Source organism: Pecten maximus, chromosome 9 (assembly GCF_902652985.1).
Source record: "Pecten maximus chromosome 9, xPecMax1.1, whole genome shotgun sequence".
Classification (NCBI taxonomy): domain Eukaryota; kingdom Metazoa; phylum Mollusca; class Bivalvia; order Pectinida; family Pectinidae; genus Pecten; species Pecten maximus.
This window is the reverse complement of record NC_047023.1, coordinates 25,775,420-25,795,206: the sequence shown is the minus strand read 5'-3', so window position 1 is coordinate 25,795,206 and position 19,787 is coordinate 25,775,420. Positions and strand designations below refer to the sequence as shown.

Here is a 19,787-nt window from a genome sequence, read left to right as displayed (position 1 = left end):
CGTACTAAACAGAAAAATAAAAAAAAAAATGGATCGTCGATTCAGCAGGGTCGCATATTCCTAGCCTAGTGTAAAATACCTGGTTGGCGAATAGATCTAAGGGTTCTAGGAATCTAGGGGTATAAAAAAATTAATCCCGATCACAGTGATACCTCTCCCTGGATATTCTAAGGTTTCTTTTCCAATATAGCATATATCCATGGTATTTTGTTTTCAATTTTCAAGTTTTTTACGTTCAGCTATTACTACTGTCGAAAAATCTGAGCTTTTCTTATGATCATTTAAATTCAAAATGAGGGAATAAAGGCCTTATTTCACCCCGAAAAAATATAAATGGCTTTATAAACGATCATTTTTGGACGCTTTTTATGAAGTTACAGTAAATGTACATATTTTAGCGGTGATCTTATTTTAGCACTTTTCGCTGTAGAAGCATATCGCTAGATTAATTTACGATTGCGCTTGTTGCACTTTCTATAAACGGTGTCTATTTAAAATGATTTTGGCGCGCAAACTCATCAATGCAAACAACCTGTTCAAATTTGGAAATGTGCTAAAATTTGAGTGCGCCGAATAAAGTACGTTTACAGTAATTGTCTTAACTAGATAATTTAAAGTACTTTTACAGTAATTGTCTTAACTAGATTCTATACGACGGATAGCATTTTGTGCATTTTTGTGACATGCTGTATAGATAGACACACTGTCAGCGCTGTGGCATGTTTAAGTGGTGTATTAATTACATGTTACGATCGCCCTTCACATTAGCGACCTGGGTGATACTATCCATTATTGATGTACAGTTTAAGTTGTTTCGTCTTTCTAGGACACGCCAATAACGCTAGGGGCTAACGGGATTCGCATTAAGTGTTGTGTTAGCTGTCGATAGGATATTTAACTGTGCATACAGATCCACACTCTCTCCCGTCGTAAAAACGATAAAAATGTTCCTCATGGTTGCTAAGGGATTGGCAATGGTAAGACGGTATCTGTTAATCAGTCAGGGACTTACAACAATACCACTGTACAATTGTACTTTGTGTGAATATCTTCATTAAAGATGTTGAATTATTGATAGTGTGGGAGGGATTATAGTGCAGCTGACTAGAATCTCGTCAAATCTAGGATTAAGCCTGTTGTCAACCATTACAGGATGTTACTCGCTTTTTGTTCTGTATGGAACTTAATGTCCCCTCTACTGCAGATTATGTTTAATACGTCAACGTCCCGTTATCATATGACCATGAACAAAGTTCCCGTCTTTGCTGGAGTGGGGTGGGATAGATACAGATTTTTTTTTTTATTAATGTCTCACCTTTCGTAATTACATTGAGATATTGCTATGCATGCATATGAAAAATCACATAACATTTCATCACGAAAGCCACTTTAAAAGGGGTATAAGCACATTATGAAATTATGGTATGTAACATCAATTAAAAAACAAATTTACATCAGGTCAAAAATATCAGGTAGAATGGGGCAGGGATGACTGTGTGGAGGGCAATCAGGTAGATGGGGCAGGGATGACTGTGTGGAGGGCAATCAGGTAGATCGGGGTAGGATGACTGTGTGAAAGGCAATCAGGTAGATCGGGTAGGATGACTGTGTGGAGGGCAATCAGGTAGTATGGGGCAGGGATGACTGTGTGGAGAGCAATCAGGTAGTATGGGGCAGGGATGACTGTGTGGAGGGCAATGAGGTAGTATGGGGCAGGGATGACTGTGTGGAGAGCAATCAGGTAGAATGGGGCAGGGATGACTGTGTGGAGGGCAATCAGGTAGAATGGGGCAGGGATGACTGTGTGGAGAGCAATCAGGTAGAATGGGGCAGGGATGACTGTGTGGAGAGCAATCAGGTAGAATGGGGTAGGAATGGCTGTGTGGAAGGCAATCAGGTAGAATGGGGTAGGGATGACTGTGTGGAGGGGCAATCAGGTAGATGGGGGTAGGGATGACTGTGTGGAGGGCAATCAGGTAGTATGGGGGGGCTGAGGGAATGTAGATGGGGTAGGGATGACTGTGTGGAGGGCAATCAGGTAGTATGGGGTAGGGATGACTGTGTGGAGGGCAATCAGGTAGAATGGGGTAGGGATGACTGTGTGGAGGGCAATCAGGTAGTATGGGGTAGGGATGACTGTGTGGAGGGCAATCAGGTAGAATGTGGTAGGGATGGCTGTGGGTGGACATTCTGTATTTATTCGGTAATTTCAAAGAGAAGTTGTTTTATGAAATGGAAGTGCAGTCATTTTGGTTTGTGGTTATAACATGAATTTTAGTCTTCAACAGACATTAGGATTCCACTCCAACTGGTTTAACCAGTTGATTGTTATATTATATTATATTTCTATAATCACAATATCAATGCGAAAATCACAGACATAACAATTGTTCAAGATAATTGCCGAACTTTACGAGTGAATAAATCCTCAGGCATATTAGACCTCTGACGTCTAAACGTTATAGAAAATCCAATTAATGTGTTTAGTCAAATCCCGGGGTTTGCTTTTAATGCTGATCAATAAATTGTATGTTTCAGTAGCTCTACAACTGTATGTGAAAAATGTACATTGTACATATGTACATAAACAATAAATACCGAATGATGAATAAAACAAACGAAAACCGAACAAATTAGTCAAAACGACTAAAAAAACAAAAGAAAAATCAACCCGTCAACCAGTCAATTGAAGTGCAAGAAGACTAGTGTTACGGAAAGTTAATCATCAATTCTTTGCCAAATAATAATATTTTGAAGCAATTCTACGACAAAAGGAATACAAAATATTCATATTGAAATTTATATAATTTATCCATTATAATTATAAGCTTTAACGCGTTTCTAAAACTTGAAATGAAAAAAACAACTTTAGAATGCAGAACATATTTTACAGATTTATGGAATAACCTGCTTTTTCGATTTTAGGATATATATCAAGCACACAATCGCCGTTCTTCTTCTCCTCAGTAAAAGGTGACTGGTCTTCTTGTAAGACCTACTGTGAGAATCAAAGTGGCCGACTGGTAGTGATAGATACCCAGGACAAGTATGATCATGTCTTGGATATGGACCAACAGTACCACAGTAACATTATGTAAGTAACAATACAGGACTTTTAGTTTATCAAATGTATATTTTACTTTTATTGTATCTATATTAGACGTAGTGCATTTATGACAAGTAATTCATATAGTAAAACAACTGGCATAAAAAACAATCTTTTATTTTAACTCAAAACTGATAAAAACGGCAAAATACGAACGAAAACAAAGATTCCCATGGGGACCGGTGAATCCTTTGGATAAACACAACAGTGATGAATTTGATACCTTGTGTTGATACTTATAAACTTAATACAATTACATTAAGTTTACATGATATAATTATACTCGAGATATAAGTATCATTTGTAAAAATGCATGTATTATATACATCATTAACAACTTAACTACTTAGGAGAGGTAAAAATAAGTTTTAGAGAAGAGTACATAATGCTTCCATTGGAAATTAAGTATATCATTAAGTGGTTTATGGAATCCGGATATCTGAGTTCTTGCCACCTAAGTACATACTCTATCTCAGTATTGGGACTCGCTCAATCTTTCTTGAAAAAAGTTTGCTGTGGGGAATATGTTTTAGTCTCAGTAACATAGTTCTTTTATTAATTTGACTATTCGACTAATTGTTGTTTTCCCCTGTGCTATGTCTTATTATGCATATTTAGGAAAATAGGTTTTCCTAGGATGATAAGACAAAGCAAATTTCTTTTGTATTTTTGTTTATTTTATTATTGATAATAACATTTACACTATGTATTTACATTTTGAGACTAACGTATCACAATGTACTTTCAACATGATTGTAATAATTTTCCACTTAGTAATGCTCCTTACATAACGTTATTTTTTCTTCTTCTTTCGTCTGCATTAACGTTTCCATGAACAATATTTTCAAATATTTAAATAACAATCCACTTGGGCCCTAGATCAATAGATAATGTTTAAGTTCTTATCAATAATTTATAGTTAAACCTATCGTTACCCTCAATGATCTATTCCTACCCATTTTCCCACTGGGACCACACTGATATAAACTGTAGCTATAGAATTATCGTGTCCGGACATATCATGCTTTTAATAAAATTTGAAATTTTGTATGGTACAGATACATATAAAACCGGTTTTTGTAATCGTGAAATATCTGTTGCTTTAAAGGAAATCTTTTAACAGGTGTTGATTAAAGTACAGGTATGTTTTCTTCCTTGGTTCGCACTCGATTGAGAAGCATCTTTAGCATTAACAAGAACATATGTTTAAGAAGCAATAAATATGTTTAGCTAAGCAGTAACAAGGTTTAAATCTTGCATTAAATATATTAATAAATTTCAGATCGTCCAGCCAACTTTTTATAGGGCTATACACCAGGACAAAGGATTGTACTAACTATACGTGGGTCAGTGGTAGCATGATGACTTGGAGCAAATGGGACTTAGCAATTCGGGAACCAAATTCGTGTAATTGGGATCTGTGCATTCGGCTTTACGACGGTCTGTTTAGAACAACTGAATGCACAAACGAATATGTTGCCCTCTGTGAATATGGTAGGTATCTTGGAAGGGACGTTGCTTTCAAATTCGAATTGCGATGATGCTTTCGTTGTATTTCCCACGATCACTATGACTTTCGAAGTTCCCAACAAAACGTATGTGTGTATGCTCAAGATATTAGAACATTTTAATGCAATTTGAGAGTTAAAACTGCATTATGCAGCTTTTTGTCCTTCGTCAGGGCTGCTAAGTAAGGACTGAGAAAGCACTAATTTGTCGAAAAAAAATGTCAAAATCTTGATTGGGAGGTTTTGTTTATACATATAAAACTTTTATTTCTTACTCTCTAGGACTTAATATGCGATTAAGAAATGGATGCAGATATAATAGTTAACAAACCTGCGACTCGCATACAAATTTAAACAGAATCTTGATATTGTTACAAATGAATTTGGTGTCAAAAAGGAATCACCATTTCCCTGTCACTATATGTAACAGAATCGGTTATATAAGATGTTACACAGGTGTAATTGTTTTCTCGGTAAGCTGTTAACGTAAAGGATCTCCAGGAACACACGTATAGAATGATAATGATATGTGTATACGTATATTAGTTTAAATATGATAATCAAATCTGATGATAAGGTTTTGCTTTGAATGAATGTTTAATTTGTCAACATGAGATGTCCAGATTTAAACGATATGCATAAGTGTGTTTATGTTTTCAGTGTTTCCTGAATCTACCTCATCGATGACGTCTTCGTCTACATCGATGACGACGGGAAAAATGATAAGTTCCGCAAAAGCGACGACAGTAATTCCCGAATCTTCACCAGCGATGGCAACGAGAAATACGATAAGTTCAGCAAAGGCGACGACAGCGATCCCTGAATCTTGGACATCAGTGGCGTCCTCATCTGCATCGATAGATACGAGACCGGTGGTTAGTTCAACAGCAGAGACTGCAGCGACGAAAACATCCGTAAGGGGTACGACAGCAGTAAGACAAAATACGACACCTGATCCCACTACTGGATCTAGCACGACGTATGATCCCTGTAGAAGAAAAAAAACAAATGTAACACAGCTCAGTCAAGCCGACCTGTTAGAAGCTCTTGTGTTGCTGAAGGTGGAGCTCACTGTTATGAAGAACAGCACTTCGATCGCTCGACGTAAAAAGATAAGTGTATATGAGTCGAGATCCTCATGTTTGGCATTAGGGAGCATGGCTGCAGCCATTATTTCTTTCGCGATCGGCTGGATTGTCGTTCCTGATGTCATCAGAATGTATGTGCATCTTTCCAGCAATGCAAACAAGCAAAATACTGTCAACCCTTGAGTCTGTCATCTGGTTGCCAGGACGTAAAAAGTTGAGTGTGGCGTCTTGTTCCGTCAACCCTTGAGTGTTATACTGAACCTTACATTCAGTACACACCAAGACAAAGGGGGTGATTAACGCCTATGGAGATTTAACATTAGCGCCGGCCCTTGCTCCAAATTCTTTTATTTTTTTCACCGTATGTAGATATATAAAAATACAGGACAATTAACCATAATCGCATAAGTGATTAATTATAATATCAACCGATAGTCGTAGTGGACCTCCTTGCATAACACCAAGTCGAGTGAAGGGGTACCCTAACAAAATGGTTAATAATTTTCACAGGCTAATGTAGATTAAAAATCAATGGAAACAGTTGACAGTGTATAGATGTTATTCTGATACCAAATATGTCATAATGACATACATGAGGTAAGCATAATGATACATCTAATTAGCATAGTAATCAAAATTTAAAATGCGTCCACATTGTCATCTCGAATTCGTATATAGTTTCCATATATACAAACTTTCTACATATTCAATAGGTTAATTACTTCATTGGTATGTCAAATTATATTCAAAGTACCGCATGTGGTACATTTTGTATAACAGGAAGTGGTAGATATTGAAGAGTTGTTTACGCAGTCTTTGCGGAAAATTAATGAAAACATTTCTATGATGATATTTTTACTTTATTTTCATTGTTGTTTGATTTAACATGACTGTTACTCCCTGACAATCTAAAGCCATCCCCCATTCATAATTAGGGTGACCTATTTGTCCGTTTATATTGAAAAATGTACAGCTCCAGAACCACCAGCCGGAAACCGGTTCGTGTGTAGTGAATCCGGTTGAACAGTTATTCACATCCGGTTTGTCGTAAGTTGCAAATGGATGTCCATTGTTAAGTTGGAGACCATATCCACCTCTCGTACAATTCACTGACGTGTCGTTGCCTACAGATAATCGATAAGACGTGCTGGCGTTTAGTACACTGAAATCATCGTATGTATAACGATACAGTTCGCCTACTTCTGACACCATGTCTATGATGAGTTGGACACCCTGAGACGTCAACATATGAATGTATTCAAGTCCAAGCCAGAAATCCCCTTGCAGATCCCCGAATCCTGAGACATAATCAGCCCAGTTTCGGGAGAAGTTGACGCTCCCTTCATGTCTATGCTGTAGGACAGTCCAACCTCCATTTCGTTTCATATCTTGCATGTCACAGACAACCCGGAAGGTCCGGTCATCTCTAGCGGGGGCAACAGTGTAAAGACCGGAAATTCGGACTCCACTGTCATACAGCTCAGCACATCCTAATTAGAGAAGAAGAAACAGTTATCATGTTCAATAGTACTATAGTTAATTAGCCATGATAAAATGAAGATATTGGACCATTCAATTTACTATATCTAGGATTCATTCTAATATTAAGCTCCTATAATGTATGCATGTGTCGTGTGGAATACCTATGTCAGAGGTGTTTGATCAAAGTATCTGTCAGCACATAATGGGATATCTGTCAATGATGAGCCAGATTTCTTCCACACGTATACAATTGTATATCGAAAGGGATGTTATAGCATGGAACACAGGCGCTTGCATAGAAAATGTGATTTTCATTTTTTTTTATATGACCGTGGTATGTCACTGATATCTTTTTTTTTTAAATTCTCATTTCCTATGCAAGCGCCTGTGGTATGGAAACGTCGTTGTAACTTTAAACCAATCAGTAGGGGGATTTGATACACTGCATTTTACTTCGCAAATCTTTAAAAATCATTTAACATTTATACAATTTCAGTTTTCTTGTTGAGATGTCAATGACGCGACAATGCAATAGAGTACCTTTACTTTATGGTCTACGATAATGGGTCTGTATTTCATTCCAAACTTGAATGGTTATACAAATAAAAATGTAAAACATAACATTAAACATTGGCTCATTACTACCGACGTTATTCAGAACATCGATATTGTATTTCAACATGAAACCTTGTCTATCAGCAAAGTATCGTGTGCGTATCTGTCCGCTGTAAAATTAACCCGTACGGGCATCATACAAATTAGATGCGAAACTCCGGCTTTCTAGCTTTTTTTTTGTTTTCTTATGGTTAACATACCGTACCGCTTCAATGATGCGTGGTGATTTTGCTCCATCTCGGCAGATTTTATAAGTATTGATTTTTTAAAATTTACCTAGATGTACTACATACGTATGCCCCAAGACAAAGCTTACGACAACAATCGCTACAAATTTTACGGTCGGTTGGTCCAGCATCTGTCTTGTTAACCCAGGTAACGCCAGTTAACAGGAATAATTGCAGATATATCTTAATCATTCCAGACACAAAATCGGTTCGGCTTTTGGAATTCAGAGGTATTGGTAATGGAAAGATTGTTATTACTATGATAAAGAAGGGTCGAGTCCGTACATCTCCATTTCGATCGGTATACATGTAAAAGGTTATGATATCTTAGAATTGATTAAATCAAACACCGAGTACCTGTACAAAGACCAATCGCACAGTTCCGGATTTCTGTGGCACTTCCGTCACAGCCTTTAGAATATATATCTCCCTGTGGGCTTCTGCAGAATCGGGCCCGGTTTTGTGTCCCTTGCTGAGCACACTGCGCTGAACATGAGCTCCAAGAACCCCAGTCCGTCCATGATACCACATCTTGTTCCAAATACACAAATAGTTTTATAAATTTGGTTGTTTGTCGCAGCTTGATTCATCATACAATATATAGAAATAAGCAGCTCACATAAACAAAAAGGCGCACTCTTTGAGGCAAACAAGTGAACTCCATATGTATACTATAGGACAACACATACTTCTATATTTACATTTTCACTTCGCTCCGCCTCAATGAACATAGTAAACTCAGATCACTTCATTTCCCGTTGAAGATTATGGGTCGCGTGCTTTTGTTCTGAGAGACGAATCACTCTCTTGCCGGCGTGTGAATACATTCACTGAGTTTACAATGGCGATCGAGTTATGTACCGCCTCAGACTTGAATGCACTTTCATTTTGTGAATTGTGTATCCTTGTTATAAACGTATATGAACACAAGTGGAATAGCCGCTTTATGTGCTAATAAAAATGCCAGTATAATGCAGACAGTTTAGAAAACAGGTCTGACAAAACACTGACACTCCCGATGGCACCGAGCTCATGACCTACGTAGCGCAGTAGGTCTAACTTTAGCTGTATCTCGAATGCCATGCTTGATACCATTTTAGTGGTCACAGAAAATAAACCTCAATTTTAACACTATTTAACAACACAAAACAGACTGTAGCAGCAGGCATGCTACATCGAGCACAGGGACACATTATTGTCGTAATTTGACTCAATCTAAACATATGGAGGACACAAGTTTCCAGCTGTCGAATACCACGATTTTCAAATCAATGTTTCTTTACTTACTATTATCAGAATTTACATCCCAAAACGCCAGTACGACAATGAAATCCAATATTTCAAGACCAAAATGTACACCATCAGCTAACCTGCGACTAAAATCCACATTGTTACACTTTTTCTGGAGCTCTGAATATCCCGGCCATTAGACTGAATCACATACGGTCACAGGGGTTCAGCGTTAAATTTTGAGTAACATATGACTTCTATAAATAATCGAAAGACTAAAAATCCAACATTCACTCAAATTATAAAACCTTACAAAATATTTTTTTTTTCAAGGCTTTAGAGAGTATAAACTCTGTTTTTTTGATGTTGTGATATTTCACTGAACAGCTGTCGTCACGCTAACCTTTAGTCCGAATTTTCTGACGATATACGTCAGAACTTCTTACATACAGAAAATGAGCAATTTTTCCGAGCTACCCTCAGGTCGGCGTTTGAACAACATTTACTCCATTTCCCCTCAATCTGACACATAAAAGGTATACATCAATCTTACATACATATATTACTCACTGGTCATTGTTCACTAAATATATCCGTCCGCATACTTTGCCATCTCGTTTTCAGAGAACTTTAAAGCTACCACCATAGCTAATCACGTGACCCAAATCTCGTCACAAGGGACTTTTGCCCGATCTGTTTACATTGAAATCTCGCGAGATCTTGTGTCCTGACGATGGCGGCCATTTTCAAAACTATGCTGAAAACAGGTTTGAAAAGAATGTTGACGGATATATATAGTGAACGATGACCAGCGAGTAAAACATGTATGTAAGCTAATAAAATAATATCTTACCTTTTAATCGATGTATACATTTTATGTGCCAGGTTGAAGGGAATAAGGGGAAATATTGTTCAAACGCCGACCTGAGGGTGGGTCGGAAAAATTGCTCGTTTTCTGTATGGGTCGGGTTCTGATGTAAAATCGCCACAAGGCAGCTTGAAAGGCGATATTAACATCAGAACCCTTCGGATTAGCTAACCTTGTGCTCATTTTTTTAACCGAGTCCCTGTGTTTCGAGTGACCAAATCACACACATACTATACTGTCAACACTGCACTTTAAATTCGTATTTATATGGGTATTGCTAAGTTTTTATTATACAATATCATAATATTTGTTATAAATGAATATTTTACCTTGAAAATATCGTATTTATGTTTATCAACATCGTAATAATCAAAACGTGTATGGGACTATATTTTGTGTTGCCTTGACGACGAGAATAGCTGACTGTCTGCTGTTCCACTACTGTGCACACATGTACGATAAGTATAACAATGTTACAAAATGACATACTTACGTCACACCGTTGTGACCGAATTTTGCAATCTGGTGGCGAAGTTTTTAATTTGGTTAACGTAAATATAAGGATTGATTGTCAATTCTGTTGCTTGCATGGACTGGTGAAGGGAAGTGAACCTCGTGTAAATGGTACATGAACTGCTTCGCAGTTCACTTCATTTGCACGATGTTCACTTCCCTTCATCAGTCCATGCAAGCAACAAAATTGACAATCAATCCTTAAATGATAACCGAATACTCGCAATGCAAAGAGCCGCACTCTAGAACCACGCGAGAAGTTAAGTCAAAGCTATGATATATGTACAATGTAGATTATAATTAATAGCGTAAACAACTCACCATTAGAACCTTTGACAGATTTTATTTAAACTAAACTACCCTAATTACTTAAAGTACTAAGTACCTGAATAACATGTACGCTATCTGAAATCCTTACGTAAACCACCCTCATTACTTATTAGAAATAAATAACAGGTACGCTTTCTGAAATCCTTACGTAAAGTATCCTCATTACTTGTAAGTAGTAAACAAAATGTACAGAAACTGAAATCCATACGGAAACTACCTAATTACTTATTAGTAATAAATAACATGTACGTAATGTGAGATCCTTGCGTTAACTACTGTTGATTTACACTGATTGTTATTTACATGCGGGTGCTTTTCTCACCATGTTCGTGCACGTGCTGACAGTCTCTGTTGCAGAAGTCGTTAGAACAACACGTGTGACAGAGTTGGAATGCCCGTGGCCTGAAATCCAAAGATCGGCCGAAAATGATGTTCTCCCCTGTACATTCCTGTCGATGTAAGAATGTTGAAAATTATTCCAAACGTCACATAAATGTTTCCAACGGAACAAACAGTAATCTAATACACTGTACATATTCTTGTAGTTCTAATATTTTTATGGGATGATGAATTCATAAAAAAAAAAAAAAATTTAAAACAGAATATGATGAAATATATTACCACTTTTCGTTTGCATCCACTTGTAAATTGGTGTCCGAAGGAAACCGATTCGTCAATGCTGCAAACCTAGAAGTACACGTGTAGGACATTATAGGGTAGTAATACCTCCTCATTTCAATCACAATCCAACATTACTCACACGTTCTTTATCAATATATTTTTCCCTGATTCATTATGGCTATCGCTATATTTATCGTATTATAAAGCAAAATAATGAGGTTATATCAATATAATCATGTTACAATTCATGGCTTCTATTCCGGTTATATAATATAGTAGGATTGTATCCCTATCTGGTACAGAGAGAAGTGCACAGCGTCGACACAAATGTTGAACAGCATGGTTTATTTTTCTGTGTTGTTTGGTTTAAACAGTATTCATTTGTTCAAAAGGATAAAAAGACAATACATAAACAGAGAATAACAGAGAATTCGGAAAGATGTACATAATGTACTTACGTACTTATATTAATCCGTCTTCTCTTTTTGTGACAGGCATGATAAACAGAAAAGATGTCATGGTGAGCCACAGACATATTTTTATTGATTATATAGCAATTGCAGCATGTCGGTCACCGACACGCCACCAAAACTGTACCGAAAAAACATTCAGGTGTTCTGTAAACATTTTATGACATACTTCTAGCTTTGACTAGTTCCCATTTCCGCATTGCTTTCTCAAAACTTGGAAATGGGTTACGTCCAATGGAGGATGACTCCAGGGTAGTCTTGACGGAATTGACCAAGCTGTTCCGATTGACTATTGAGTACCAATTCCGACAATTGTTTGTTTATGTTTTACGGCCCATCGACAGCTAGGCGCATTTAGGGCCAAACAAGTACCAATTCCGACAAATATCGACCAAAGATCATTTGAGAATTTAGTCGTAATTTGAAATTTTCGTCACGTCTTAATTGGTAACTGCCTTCTGTAATAGTGTGAAAGAAAGACACGATCTGTTTCCGATTAGAAAATTTTATAAAGACTGTGTCTAAAATTGGTATCCATATGATTGTGTATTTATTTGATACCATGTCCGAGAGACGTACGAGTTGTCCCCCTTATATCGTTAAGGTTACGGATGGATGGTTGCCCCTTACCCAGCTAGGTTAAGCTGCTTCCTTTATTTCTCAAGATTACAGATTGATAAGTTGTCTACCCTACCTAACTAGAAAAACAGACAATTGAGTCGTCCCCTGACCTCACAATGATCAAAGACAGATGACTTTCCCCTCTAATCTAGTTAGGCTAATAGACCTATGCGTGCCCCCCTCTTCGTTAGGGTTACAGATGTATAAGTTGTCCCCTAACCGCGTTAAGGTTACAGAGGTATGAGTTGTCCCCTAACCTCGTTAGGGTTACAGAGGTATGAGTTGTCCCCTAACCTCGTTAGTGTTACAAACGTATAAGTTGTCCCCTAACCTCATTAGACCGGGTTACAGACGTATAAGACGTCCATTAACCTTGTTAGGCCGAGTTACAGACGTAAACGTTGTCCCCTTACATCGTTAGATTAACAGACGGATGAGTTGCTCCCCTTACCTAGATAGGACTTCAGACGTGTCAGTTGTCACCCTTACCTCGTTAGGATTGCAGATGGTGAGCCTCTCACACTCTGTAGGGTCCGACATATGCTGACATTGATAACAGTAAGGTCCACGTGAGTCACGTGCAACCGGCCCTATAGAAAGTGGATTACTTCCGTATTTTATACAGAGAAAAGAAAGGAGTATCAATTTCAATTGCATTATGCCGTTTGATAAAGGTACACTTCTATATAATAATATTATATAAAATGAGAAAACGCATATCTGTTAAGATGTTGTGTGATGATTGAAGTTGGGATATATCAGGAAAAAATATGAAACTATACATTAAGGTTATCTGTACGAACCAGGATCACCACAGCCCTTGTTGTTACACATATCTCCATCACAACACTCCACACACGACACCTGGCCATACGCAGTGGAATCACCAAAGGAGGAATGGAAGTCGTCACCTAAAGAACAGCTCTACAAAAATTAGATAAATAACGCAAAAAAAAAAACGACAGCAAATGAAAAATAAACAAAATACAACCACTTTTTTTTTTTTTTTTTTTTATATAGTTTTTATATCTAAAGAAAACAAGACCTTTCTTAGTTGTCTTCTTGTCAAGAGCTGCCGTTCAAAGGGAAAACGAACATTACAAAGAAAATTGACTGCTCATATGTATATATCATTTACGTATTTCAGACAGTTCTACCAGTAAACAAACAAACAGAGAAACAAGCAAGGACACTGGGAGTTAATATTTATTTCTAAAATAGAGCCTAGACTTTAAAAAAAAGCTGCAATAAGGCGTTGAATATAACAAGCGGATGCTATGACATCCAGATTGCATTCATATCGACAATGAATATAATCCGACAACCGTAGAATACATAATTATGTAAAATGTTATTTTAATATCTGGCGATCTTACTGACATAAGATATAGATATATAGATATGTGTCCTCAATATAATCTGTAATAAGTTGTCTAGTGGACCAGTCGAGATGTCTTACCTGATTGTTGACACAACCGGAAGTGAATTGGTCATGACTGTTATGTGTTTTTATTTTTTGGACGAGGCATTTCTGGAAAATCAATGAAAATAATCTTTACATGTATATTACGTTTCATAAATTGTATCATCGGAAACGGGGAAAAACGGAAAAAGAGTTATTGTTTTTTATATTCCCGGTCATCGGCGATTTTAAACCAGAGAAAAGGATTATTTCCATGACGTACACAGTATTTTGACTGGCTAACGAGTAATACCATGACCAGTGACGCCAACAATAAGCAAGAAACAATGGCTGTCTTTGGGCGACAGGTTATTGTTAATTCAGAACAATATATAGAACACGTTCCTGTTTTCACTAGGAACGTGACAGACATACAAAACATTACTGGACAAAATCTTAAACACTCATTATTCCCTTCCAATACACCATTAGTTACTACATGAACGTTCAGTTTTTGTTTTGACATTTGATGGATGCTTCCGTCATCTGAATAGCCGAAGTCATATAAAAGGGCAATATGCCTAGATCTAAGCCAAAGACATGAGGGAATATAAGCCAAGCAATGACTTATCGGTTCTTATCGGTTAATCTGTGCGGACCATATATCATTGCTAATAACAGTATATCAATTTCCTAAATCAACAATGTTTATTGAGTACTATGTATGGCAAACTAGATGTTTGGCAGTAAACATTGACACAGTGCCGCCATCTTTGTTTTTCTTGTTCCTAGAACATGTTCTGTACTTTGCTCTCGATATTAGGACGATCAGAACATTGTTCCCATGTTCTGGAACAGCCAGCAACAGTGTTCTTGCTGTCACCTAAGACCCATGGTTTGTGGTCTGGAACCTTGAAACAGTACCTCAGAAAGAATATATTAAACTGTTTTTATGACGCTATTACTGATTATAGTAGAATTACCTCCCCTTCTGTACATTGTGTGTAGGTGTCGCAGAACTCTAGACGGGACACGAACGAGCAGGAAAAACACTGCGGGCCATCAGCATAAGCTGTCATGCAAACAAACAATACATTAGAAGTAGGTCTAGTCTAATGTGTTGTATCTTAGATATGTCAAACGTACTTATTCTCCTCTCTTCCCAAACACCACGTGACTTATACAACACAATGTTTCAGGCAAGATAAGCACCACCTTCTCCCAAAATATCAAAAGTGGCAGAAGATGACTGATATAGATATAAAACAGTATGTCGTTGTGTTTTTTCCCACTTGCTCGTTTATACATTGTCATATATGCATTTTTGTCAAATTGGATCTGAATGGGGCTGAGACCAAGGGGGTGTATTTGGATATTGGCCGTTTTGAGGGTCCTCAGATTCATTTCACCCATGGGTATCATTTTTGCCTAATTTTAATTCAGCCCCCCCCCCCCCCCCCCCCCAATTTCTGAAAATGTGCTACACACACTAGAAAAGGTCGAAATCGCACAGACTAACAAATTCACATATCCCTGGAATATCAAGTGATCTCTAGGTGCATTTCATTGTTAAACATGGACGTTAAGTGGGTATGTCGCAGTTATGGTAGGCACCCTTCTTGTTCAAAGTTTTACTCGTTTATTCATTTTTTTTTATAGTTTTTTTTTATCTATTTACCTAGAGTTACTACACAGAACAGCAGCGCAGCAACCGGAAGCAACTCCACTGGAATAGAAAAAATGACATTAAAATCTAACATTTTATATATGTTTAAAAACAAATTCCGAGATAAGCTGACGACACAGACATTGTTGTAAATCAGAAACAGCGAGATTGATAAAATGCTTTCAGGTTTACCTATCGATAAAAAGAGTATAAATAAAAACTGATCAATTTAATTGTTAGTTAATTTTGTATGGACAAAGACTTTCCTTATGTAATAAAAACATAGTGTGGTATACAAAATGTACAAGGTTACGTGAGTTTTCATCTCGTATTAGAACAAATATTGAAATAAGCCAGATTGTGGGAAACGAATGCAAGATTCGCTTTATATTCAAACAAAATATTTCAATTATTGGCGAAAACAACATGTCATCTTTCTGTCTTTCAATTCAATTCATTTCCAACTGCAACATAGCATATGTGATTCCAAGATACACATATATATTATACAACAATCAATGCATATAAAATAGCGACTGAATCAATTCAAATACTGAAACACAAACAAAAACTTTGTTTTATAAAATACAGGTGATCTGTTTATAATATGCTAATTACACCCTGGCCTTGTTGGGTTGATATGGATATCTGGCTAACTTACGAATTCCGCCAATATTACTTGACACACAGTAACTGGAAAAAATTATATATTGACGGTTTGCGCCAGTAACGATGTTTTGTGTATTTTTTTCTTAAATCATGAAAACTTTTGCATACTAGAATAAGTGATACATGCCCTGCTTCTCAGCTTCCCGAGAAACACAAATCGCCATGGGTAGAGAGCAAGTCAATTAAATGTACATGTATTATATAAATGCAACACAACATCATACGACAATCTACGAGAGTGAAATTCAGGAGTACAAAAGGGCGGAGAATACAGCTGAATTAATTTTGAATAAACTGAACCATATATGATCATCACACTCCAAAGCCAAGTTAGCCGAATAACAGACCTCGGACCTTCGCCATGAGGTTTTCCCACATTGAAATAGTACATACCAGTTTTTTTTTAAACGACTACCTATGCTACAAATGCCATTGTCTATATGAAAACCGGGAGAGTTTTATTAAAGTCCTCGATAAAGCTAAAAAATACTAAATATTGCATTATAGAGGAATGTCTCACAGATATGGAAGAAAACAAACACAGTTGGATTGCACAGGTGAAACGGAAAATAAACAAAAGCAGCCTACCTATACGACAAGACCAGATAGGCCACATGCATGTTGTTCATCTTACAAAACTCCACCTTCTATTTCCGTTGGTATTCCTTATCTATTCTTCTCCTTTCTATTTTCATCCCGTCTTCGTTAAAAAACAATATTAGTATAAATCTGTTACGTGACACATTTTGTATTTACGCCCTTGTTACGGAAAGGACGTAAGTAAGGTGTATAACTTTTGTCCAATCCATTTGCTTTGATCTGCAATAAAATTGATTTAAACTAAACAATTAAACAATTGTGGGGTCGGTTATATAAATAATCTGGAATCTGTTTATAATATCGAGTTATTTAAGTTAAAGGTAAAAGACATTTTCTGACATGAATGTAAAACTTTGATCAACGATTCATCTAAAGGTGATTTATATAAATATCTTATCACTTTCTCTTACTGTCAACCATATCTGAATAAGCCATTAGACACTAAAATATAGATAAATACAACAAAGATTCGGTTATCTGCCCTTGACTCGAATTTAGACAGAAACCAGAGGATATGTACACTTTACAATGATACTGAGGACGAATTCCACTTTTTAATCAAATGTGATGCTTAAGCAGATTTAAGAGCAAAATACTTAAAACACCGTTCTATTTAAGAAACTAAGAAAGTACAAAATTGAAAGAAGTAAATAATACATTATTGTATGGGTAAATATATTGGTTTAACCATGGATAGAAGAAGGTTGCTGTCAGCTTAATTAGTTTCTATAATCTGTCTTATTCTCTGTAAAATCAATAAGTCGATGTAAATGAGTGAAACTGATGGAATCATGTAGTTTGTACCACCAATAATCTGATATAATATGTACATTATATGTACCACCAATAATCTGATGGAATCATGTAATTTGTACCACCAATAATCTGATATAATTTGTACCACCAATAATCTGATATAATTTGTACCACCAATAATCTGATATAATTTGTACCACCAATAATCTGATATAATTTGTACCACCAATATTCTGATATAACTTATACCACCAATAATCTGATTGAATCATGTAATTTGTACCACCAATAATCTGATATAATATGTACCACCAATATTCTGATGGAATCATGTAATTTGTACCAACAATAATCTGATATAATATGTACCACCAATATTCTGATGGAATCATGTAATTTGTACCACCAATATTCTGATGGAATCATGTAATTTGTATCACCAATATTCTGATATAATTTGTACCACCAATAATCTGATATAACTTATACCACCAATAATCTGATATAATTTGTACCACCAATAATCTGATGGAATCATGTAATTTGTACCACCAATAATCTGATATAATATGTACCACCAATATTCTGATGGAATCATGTAATTTGTACCAACAATAATCTGATATAATATGTACCACCAATATTCTGATGGAATCATGTTATTTGTATCACCAATAATCTGATATAATTTGTACCACCAATAATCTGATGGAATGATATGTAATTTGTACCACCAATAATAAGTTAATGAGTGTTCGCTCATGTAGATATTGTATCCTATATTGTGTAATTGTGTTAAGCTGTAAAACTCAAGCAAATAAAGAATTGGAATCGGAAACGTGGCTGACGCTATAACCGAGTGAGCTATTGCGGGTCATCACCAATAGGAGTCACGTAGGGGTCAAGCAGTGTCTAACTAACTAACATTAATTAGTTATTTAGGTTTCAACTGATGTTAATGAGTATTATATATAAATACATCAATGGGAAAATAAACTTGTTACCTACTTGTGGCCAAATACGTACGTGTGGTCTCTGTGGTAAATAAGCAGATAAGATCTGGTTAAGAACCACAGGTGAAAATATGACCTCCTTTCTGTACAGTGGGAGATACCATGTGTTAATGTCTAAGTTTTATTCACACTAGTAGTTCTTATCTTGGAAACGAGCTAGTTGTCTTTATAATTGTATTGTATAGTCAGTGTTAAGATAAGGATCTCCAGATACTCTACCGTATAATTATACCTGTGCCAATACATGTAACAGTAGATGGTTCAAATCATATTGCTGTGTCCTTCTCCATCTTTATAATATTCCATATTTTATGTTTCATGTGTGTATGTCACATTTGGCATTACATTGTATTTATATGATAGAATGTCAATATTTCAATTATTTTCCTAGAAAACATCTAACCAACAAATAGATGGACACGTACTATAGTTTATTACTGTATAAATGTCAACAGGAAGCAATATATATGAGGGGTGATTGATATGTTGTGAACCTCATATTGAAGGATTTGAATTTTTGCCGGACATATTGTATAATTTTCAACATCACCCCCTTCAGTATATCTGCACTTTTGCAAGCGGTATCTAAGGGCTTCAATGTCAGTTTTATAGAACTCCTTTTCTTGGCTGTTCAGAAAGTCATCCACTGCTTGTATGACGTCATCACTGGACTGAAAGTGGGTGCCTGAAATAGCTGTTTTAAATTTTGGAAATGAAAGTCTGATGGAGCGAGATCAGGTGAATAAGGCGGATGTTCAATCAATTTAAAGCCACAATCGTGAATTGCAGCGATGGTAATGACAGACTTGTGAACAGGAGCATTGTCCTGATGGAATAACGCACCTTTAACGAGCTGTCCGCGACGCTTAAGTTCAATATTTTCCCGTAACTGCCTCAGAAGTGAAGCATAGTATGTGCCATTATGTAATTGTTTGTCCCTTTTGGAGATAACCTTTTAGCAGAATACCTTCTTTGGCGGGGAGGGAGCCAGGGTGCTTTCAT

General features: G+C 36.5%; 2 protein-coding genes across 2 annotated transcripts; one reads left to right on the top strand and one right to left on the bottom strand.

Moving 5' to 3' along the window:
- Positions 1 to 944: 944 nt before the first annotated feature.
- LOC117333943 lies at positions 945 to 6,554 on the top strand. Its single transcript, XM_033893362.1, has 5 exons — positions 945 to 977; positions 1,601 to 1,937; positions 2,926 to 3,094; positions 4,389 to 4,600; positions 5,275 to 6,554. Exons 1-5 carry the CDS (start codon positions 945 to 947, stop codon positions 5,883 to 5,885), a joined length of 1,362 nt encoding a protein of 453 aa, XP_033749253.1. The 3' UTR covers positions 5,886 to 6,554.
- On the bottom strand, positions 6,522 to 18,863 carry LOC117334224. Its single transcript, XM_033893716.1, has 10 exons — positions 18,781 to 18,863; positions 15,760 to 15,807; positions 15,065 to 15,153; positions 14,139 to 14,210; positions 13,483 to 13,603; positions 13,169 to 13,269; positions 11,589 to 11,654; positions 11,290 to 11,416; positions 8,384 to 8,557; positions 6,522 to 7,192 (listed from the first exon to the last, which is right to left on the bottom strand). Coding segments are annotated over exons 1-10 (1,434 nt in total). The 5' UTR covers positions 18,782 to 18,863; the 3' UTR covers positions 6,522 to 6,557.
- Positions 18,864 to 19,787: the final 924 nt, after the last annotated feature.